This window comes from Lipotes vexillifer, unplaced genomic scaffold, assembly GCF_000442215.2.
Source record: "Lipotes vexillifer unplaced genomic scaffold, Lipotes_vexillifer_v1.1 scaffold397, whole genome shotgun sequence".
Lineage (NCBI taxonomy): Eukaryota > Metazoa > Chordata > Mammalia > Artiodactyla > Lipotidae > Lipotes > Lipotes vexillifer.
In genome coordinates this window covers 819,096-827,492 of record NW_006772681.1, presented here as the reverse complement: position 1 = coordinate 827,492, position 8,397 = coordinate 819,096, and the positions used below count along the sequence as shown (strand labels likewise).

The window sequence follows — 8,397 nt, the reverse complement described above, 5'->3', positions numbered from 1 at the left end:
TTCCGAATGGCACTTAACCTCTCTAATCCTCTATTTCCTCCTCTGAAAAGCAAGAGGTAAAACCTTGCCCTCCCCTGTGGCATGAGGTTGTTGTGAGGAATGAGTGGTACCATTGATGAGCTCATGCCATGGTGGTTAAGAGCAGAAGCTGTGGTCCCAGACACCGTGGATTCAAATCCCTGCTCTGCTGTTTACCAGCTGTGTGACCTTGAGCAATTAAGCCTCTGGCCTTCAATCTTCTCATCTGTAAAATTAGGATCATAATAATACCCATCTCAAAGCGTGGTTATGAGAATCAAATCTATGTGAAATCTGTGGTACAGTATCTGACAAGCAGTAATCAAAGTTGGCACTAAATATTAATAAGCCCACTAATCCTCACTCTACTGTAAGGACTATATCTGGCTTGCCACAGTTCTCTTCCCAGTGCCTGCCGTACGGGTGACACTCAATAAATATTTAGTTTTTAAATGATCTAGGATTTGAATCCAAAACCACTTTGTCATGATTTTCAAAGTATGATCCAGGGCTGCCTGCCTGGATGGGCCTGACCCCAAGAATCAGAACCACTGCCTGGCTAGAAATCTGGGTTCAGTGATGGATTCACTGTGTGGCTGGTCTTCCCTCCCTCGGTCTCAGCCTCCCCTTCTGTAAAAGCAAGGGCCCTCTGGACTTCCAGGAAAGGAATCCAATAAAGTGAACTCTGGCAAATATTAAAGAATCTTTTCTTGCTGAGACATTTTCATTTTAACAGAAGCTCCTTAGGGTCCCGGAAGCTATTAAGACCTGGTGAAATGAGGCTATGGCTCGGATTTTAGATGCTGCCAATTGCAGAGGCGGAGAAGGGGTGGAGGGAGACATGGGAGGGTTTTCAAGTTCCTTAGAGTTTCCCCCGAGTGAGAGGATGTGTGTCCTCATGGCCAGCCCTGTTTCAGTAGGTGACATCTCCTGGCATCCCAAGTAGGTGACACAATCTCAAACCACATTGGATCGGCACTGACAGTACTATTTTTTTTCTGTAAATCCACATGCCTCAGGGCTCATGCATGTGTGTGTGTGTGTGTGTGTGTGTGTGTGTGTGTGTGTTCATGCACACACATCACAGATCTGCAGGTGACTGGGTTGGGGGAGGGGGTAGCCATAGACATCAAACTCCAAAGTGCCTACAGAGCTCCAAAAAGGCAGGTCTTCACGACATCCTTCTCTTCAACTACAGCCGATGTGCTCAGGAGTGCAGGCACCATCATAGAAAACTGCACCGAAAATAAGAGTGAACAGAGGTATAAAATCGCTGAGCTTGGAGGGAACTTGGAGCCCGTTTAGTCCATTGTTCTCAAAGTACGGTCCAGGATTGGCACCACCTGGAGCTTGTTAGACACGCAGAGTCTCAGCTACCAAAGGAACGTGATGAATCAGAATTTGTATTTAACAAGATCCCTGGTGTATATATACATACCACAACTTCCTTATCCATTCATCCGTTGGCAGACTCTTGGGTTGTTTCCATGTCTTGGCTGTTGTGAATAATGCTGCAATAAACACTGGGGTGCAGATATCTCTTCAACATCCTGTTTTCATTTCCTTTGCATATATATCCAGAAGTGGAATTGCTGGATCATACAGCAGTTCTATTTTTAATCTTTTGAGGGACTTCCAGACTCTTTCCCTAGTGGCTGGACCAATTTACATTCCCACCAACAGTCTACGAGCATTCCCTTATCTCCACATCTGGAATTTGTATATCTATATGCAATGGAATATTATTCAGCCATGAAAAAGGAGGAAATCCTGTCATTTGCAACAACATGGCCCTTGAGGGCATTATGCTAAGCAAAAAAAAAAGATAAATATTGTATGATATCATTTATATGTGGAATCTAAAAGAGCTGAGCTCGTAAAAATGAGAGTAGAATGGTGATTCTTTCCCTAGTGGCTGTACCAATTTACATTCCCACCAACAGTCTACGAGCATTCCCTTATCTCCACATCTGGAATTTGTATATCTATATGCAATGGAATATTATTCAGCCATGAAAAAGGAGGAAATCCTGTCATTTGCAACAACATGGCCCTTGAGGGCATTATGCTAAGCAAAAAAAAAAGATAAATATTGTATGATATCATTTATATGTGGAATCTAAAAGAGCTGAGCTCGTAAAAATGAGAGTAGAATGGTGATTACTGGGAGCCTGGGGCAGGGGGGAACTGGGGAGATGATATTTAAGGGTCCAAACTTGGAACTAGTAGATAAATAAGTCCTGTAGGTCTAATGCACAGCATCGTGATTACAGACAGCAATACTGTATCATAAACTTCAAAGTTGCTAAGAAACTAGATCTTACTTATCCCCACCACAAAAAAGGAATGATAATTACGTGCTGTGATAGAGGTGTCAGATAACGCTACAGTGGTGATCATACTACAGTATATAAATACATCAAGTCAACACGTTGTACAGCTCAAACTTACCTGTCAATTATATGTCAATGAAAATAAATTTTAAAATAAAATAAATAAATGAGATCCCTGGGATCCAAGGAACACTGTCCTAGTCCAACACCTTCATCTGCATTTGGAGGCAAAGTGAGGATCAGAGAGGGGCATGGTTTACCCCGTGTCACACAGCCCATCAGGAGCAGAGCCTAGACAGGGACCCAGGCTTCCTCGCTGCCAGTGTGTCACATGTTCTGGCTCTGTGTTTCGACACACCCTGCTTCCTTCTCTTGGACGGCTCTTGGCTCTGTCGTCTGCAAAACCACGTGTGACCTACAAGATCCAAGAGAATGTCACCTCCCTATGGAAGATGGCCCCCAGAGACACCCTTGGTGGCAGAGTGAGGGTTGCTGTGTACTTTTAGTTCTGTCTCACAGGCTACTGTTCCCGCACAAGACCTGTTCAGACTTTGGAAAAGAATTCAGAGCTCTCCACGAGAGGAAGGCATTTGCTTCAAAAGGTCAATAACAGAAGAAATACTCAGTGTACCAAATGTGTCCATCAGGGTCTAGGCAGGAAATCAGAATCCAGCTCAGATGGTTCTTGGGATTCGAATGAAGGGGCTATTTACAGAGCTGGGGGACAGGCTTAAGGAAACCTGTGAAGGATGGGAGGCCCCCAGGAAGTAGCCTCCCTAGGCTTGGAGCAGCAAAGAAAGCAGTAGGGGTGTCCCAGCCTTGGGGGAAGATGGGGAGCCAAGGGTGAGAGGAGTGTCCAGAGTGATGCAACCACGGCCAGACCTAAAATCCAAAGCAAAGCGGAAGCAGGGAGAAGGGCCTGACCCTGCTCTCTTCCTAACCTCCGACCTCCTGCCGTGCTGGCCTTTGGCTGAGCCCAACTACAGATGAGAAAACTGAGTCAGCGTGCCCAAGGTCACCCAGTGGGTGAGCCAGGATTCAAACCCAGGCCACCTGGTCCCAGCATCCATGCCCTTAACCTTTCACTTTTCCGATTTATGTTCATTCACTCAGTTATCTACTATGTGCTGCTCAGTATTCCAGGCACTGTGGTTTCCAAATTCTGGGTTTTCCAAATTCTTTTCGAGACTTTTGTAATCAGGACACAGTAAACACCGTTCCTGTTAAAAGGGAGAGCGTTTTCTCTGCTGGAGGACTTGATGGTGGGGGAGTGACAGCGGCTTTGGCTTTCGTGGAGGTGGATGGACAGACTGGTAGGAGAAAAGTCCAGGGGTTCTGACCAGTGTTGGATTCATGCTGCTCCCAGGGGCCTCTGCTGGGTCCTGGGTCACCAGCAGGGACCTTGACCTGGGGGTGGGCACCTGTGGCGGTGGAAGCCGGGCCTGGGCCCATGGGGCACGCTGGCCAGCTGGGGAAGTTCTAAGGTCCAAAGCTCACTGCTATGGGAACTCCCGCCCCTGCAAACAGCCCCCAGCCTGGACATTCTCAGACCTCTGCCAGAGGAAGAGTGACATCTGTGTCCCCATGAGGTCCCCACTCTCTAGAATGTCCTCCCTCGTCTCCAAGCTGGAAGGGCCCATGGGAGTCACCTACTCTGTCCCCCTCACTTTACAGAGGGAAACTTGGGCACAGGAGGAGATGAGACTTGCTGAGGGCCCCATGGCCAGGCAGAAGCCAGATCGGAACCTTGGTTTCCCGGCTCCCAGCCCAGCGCCCCTCCCTACCTCCGCAGGCAGAGTCCAGGGAGCAGATGCCCCCAGGCACACTGCTGCCAGGCTTTTGTCCTTGTTCTTTGCTGGCCTGGAATGGCTCTTGCAAAGGCCACATCGTCCTCATCCTTAGGGTCCCAGCTCAGCATGTCACCTCAGAGAAGCCCTCTCTGACCATCGCTTTGGAATGGCATCCCACAGATCCGGGTTCAAACCCCTGCTGGGTGACTATGGCTTAATCACTTCACCCCTCTGAGCCTCAGTTTTTTCAGCTCAAAACTAGACTTCAGTACTCACCATAAAGGGCTGCTGCAGGGCCGAGAGGTGGTGTGTGGCATAACCAGCATGGTGGCCCGCACATAGTAGGCGCTCAATAAATGCTGCTTTCCTGCCAGTTCCCACCCGAAGCTGGAAGGATCATAGAATTCACAAGGCTCAGCCCTGCCCTCAGGAGCACTCAGGCCTCTTGCAGGGGGATTGCGGGGTGGGACACAGGACCCCAAAAACCTCAGCCTGATGGACAGAAACAATAGGACACAGAGGAGCAGAGAGGCCCCAGTGTGGGCTTCCCTGCACTCAGCGTGGGAAGTTCTGATCCCAACCCCAAATCCAGTGCCTTTTATGACCCACTGGGAAGAAACCCTGTCACTCCTGCCATAGTCAGTGTACTGAGGCAGTCCAAAGACCCACCTAATTTCAAGGTGAAGACACAGAGACCCCACATTTTGATGGAAAGAGTATCAAAGAATTCGTGGACATATTTTTAAAGTACCACAATTACAGAAAAGCAGAGAGTGGTTAATGCTATGATAGAGAAAGTGCAAAGCTTTCTGGGATCTCAGAGGAGGACCTTCCTCTAATCCAGGGAAATATGGAGGTGATCAGGGAAGGCTTCCTGGAGGTGGGGGCAAAACAAAACTCAGGAATATAGGGAGTCCTTGGGAGGGGAGAGATCCCTACAAATTAAGCACAATCCCTACTATAAATTTTGTTTCCCCAAATAAAATTTTATTTTCTTTACTTACTGCAAATACAATATATCCCAAGAAAATAAAAATTGAAATACCAGCAAACAAAAAGGTTTTCAAAACACCCATAATCCTGCCCATCCAACCAGAAACAATCCCTCGTAACTCCTTGCTAAGAATTTTCCAGATTGGCAAACGTGAGAATAGAACAAAGAAATAGAACCTCACCCTATGATGCCATTGGCAATGGGCCCCTCATAAGCATCTTTCTGAAGCATCAAGAAATACATTTATTTCTGCAGTCTCACTTTAAATGCATGATAGTTAGTATACCCAGTGCGCTTTTGTTGAACGCCTTAGGTTGGGTCCCACTCTGACCTTGCCGACGTCACACGGAGCAAGCAGCAAAGGGCATCCTACTGCTGTGACATATTTCCACACTGACTTAATTATGTACTTAGAGTCAAGTTCCAGCAGTAGAATTACTGGGTCACTGGGCGTGCAGGTGTTTAAGGATTTGCCAAGTTGCCTTCCAGAAGATTTTACCACTAGCTAGGCTTGAGAAGCCTGTTTTCCCATAGCGGGTGGGAAGCAGGGGTGTGGGGCGGAGATTTCTTTTTCTCATAGACTGAGGTGAGTATATAACTCAGCTGGCTTGGACTCCCAGCTCTGCCACCTGCCGGGTGTGTGAGCTTGAGCCGGTGACCTGGCCCCTCTGAGCCTCAGCTTCCTTGTCTATAAAACCGGGCCTTCCTGGAAATGAACGTGGGGTCTTTTTGTGAGAAGAGGGGGCAGACAGTGTCACCTGGGCCCAGGCCAACCCATCCTCTCACCCGGGGCGGCGACAACAGGCTTTTAAGTATGACCCATGACCCCAACAGTGTCGCAAGCAGGTTCCAGTCACTAGGCCTCCCCTTCCTGATTCCAGGAACCCGCCCCACTCAGGACCTGCCCCAGGCCTCAGGCCTCAGTTACTTAAGGGAGCTGGGCCCAGCCTGAGGCTGCGACAGACCTGGCCCAGCCCTCTGGGAGCCCAGGATGGGGACCTCGGCTGGGGCCCTGTCCTCCCTCCTGCTGGGAATACTGCTCACATCCACCCCCAGGGCCCTGGGTGCCAACCCTGGCCTGGTCGCCAGGATCACCGACAAGGGCTTGGAGTATGGTAAGGAGCTGCAAGTTGTTGGCTGGACTTGGCTGACCCGCTTGGCCCCAGGCGGCGCTGGGTACGGCAGGGGACACAGAGGGGACTCTCTCCCTTGGGGTGCTGCAGCCTTCCCGGCCAGGCAAACCTGGCTCGGGTTCCGGCCTCGTCACCCAACCCCTGGGCCACTTGGGCACGTTACTTGTCTTAGCTGGGTTCCCCACTAGCCAACAGAGATAAAGATTTGGGTGCGAGTAGTTGATTTGGGAGATGATTCCGGGAAACACTGTAAGAGAGAAGTGATGTGAGATGAGAAAGGCAAGGTGGCCAGGAGAGGCCAATCATTAAACCAGCTACTGCCTCAGTGATGGGAACAGTTCCGCTGGAAAATTTTTGCTCGAGTTTGAAAACATATGCCTTAAAACTAGATGTCAGGGACTTCCCTGGCGGTCCAGTGGTTAAGACCCTGCACTTCCAGTGCAGGGGGCACGGGTTTGATCCCTGGTCGGGGAACTAAGATCCCACATGCTGTGCAGCACAGCCAAAAAATAAACAAAAAACAAACAACAACAAAAAAAACTAGGGACTTCCCTAGTGGAGCAGTGGTTAAGAATCTGCCTGCCAATGCAGGGACATGGGTTCGAGCCCTGGTCCAGGAAGATCCCACATGCTGTGCAGCACAGCCAAAAAATAAACAAAAAACAAACAACAACAAAAAAAACGAGGGACTCCCCGAGTGGAGCAGTGGTTAAGAATCTGCCTGCCAATGCAGGGACATGGGTTCGAGCCCTGGTCCAGGAAGATCCCACATGCTGCGGAGCAACTAAGCCTGTGTGCCACAACTACTGAGCCTGCGCTCCAGAGCCCGCGAGCCACAACTACCGAGCCCGCACGCCACAACTACTGAAGCCCGCATGCCTAGAGCCTGTGCTCCACAGCAAGAGAAGCCACCGCAATGAGAAGCCCGCCTACTGCAATGAAGAGTAGCCCCCGCTCGCGGCAACTAGAGAAAGCCCGCGTGCAGCAACAAAGACCCAACACAGCCAATAAATAAATTAATTAATTAATTTAAAAAAATTGATGTCAGAATGGTAGTTACCACCTGGAAGGGGCACAGGGAGCCTGCAGGGGTGCTGGGAATGCCCTGCATCTTGCTCTGGGCGGTGGCTACATGGGTGCATAAACATGTAAAAACTACCTCGCAATACCTTTAAGATTAGTGCCCTTTAGGTTATACCTCTACGGATGTTATACCTCAGTTTTAAAGAATTGGAATATAGTTGATTTACAATATTGTGTTAGTTTCAGGTATACAGCATACTGATTCAGGCTTTTTTTTTTTTTTGCAGATTATATTCCATTATAGATTATTACAAGATACTGAATATAGTTCCCTGTGCTGTATAGTAAATCCTTGCTGCGTATCTATTTTATGTGCAGCAGTTTGTATCTGTTAATCCCATACTCCTAATTTGTCCCTCCCCCACACCTTTCATAACCATGCTGTTTTCTATGTCTGTGAGTTTGTTTCTGTTTTGTATATAGATTCATTTGTAGTATTTTTTTAAAAGATGCTAAAACAAAGCCTCAGAAATAAACTGTCCAAGGGGCAAGGGATCTAGGGTATTTATATACCGCTCCCCTCAGCACTTGATGGAGGACTGCTCCTCACATTTATGGAGGCTCAATTGCCTTATCTGTTCACTGGGGTAATAACATTCCCTCAGGTAGAGCTGTTGGGAGCCCAGATTGGCTGGGGACAGAGAGAGGGAAATCAAGGAAGGGTTCTTGGAGGAGGTGAGGTAGAAAAGATACGTTAACCAGGGACAAGAGATAGCATTTTGGCAGAGAGACCAGCTCATGCATTCGCTGGAGGGAGGACTGCAAAATGGTGTGAGGCGGAGTCGGGGAGACCCCCGGTCATCTGTGTATACACACCCTCCCTGAGGGCAGAATCCTGCATCTCTCATACCTCAGATAAACAGAAGGTCCTACCAAATGCTGTTTATATTGAAACGCTAGATCAGGCAAAATTTGCCTTTTGCTCCTTTCCACTGTGTAAATGTAACCAGTCCTCCAGAGTTGGACATTTTCGTCCTTTCTATATATATATATATATATATATATATATTTTTTTTTTTTTTTTTTTTTTTTTTTTTTTTTTTTTT

At 48.2% G+C, this 8,397-nt stretch overlaps 1 protein-coding gene across 1 annotated transcript in view; it reads left to right on the top strand.

Moving 5' to 3' along the window:
• Positions 1–6,094: 6,094 nt before the first annotated feature.
• The window catches only part of LBP (lipopolysaccharide binding protein), a 28,884-nt gene continuing 26,581 nt past the window's right edge, over positions 6,095–8,397 (top strand). Inside the window, exon 1 of the mRNA XM_007447711.1 lies at positions 6,095–6,250. Coding sequence (XP_007447773.1) covers positions 6,127–6,250 — 124 coding nt within the window. The 5' untranslated portion in view covers positions 6,095–6,126. The remainder of the gene's footprint in view (positions 6,251–8,397) is intronic.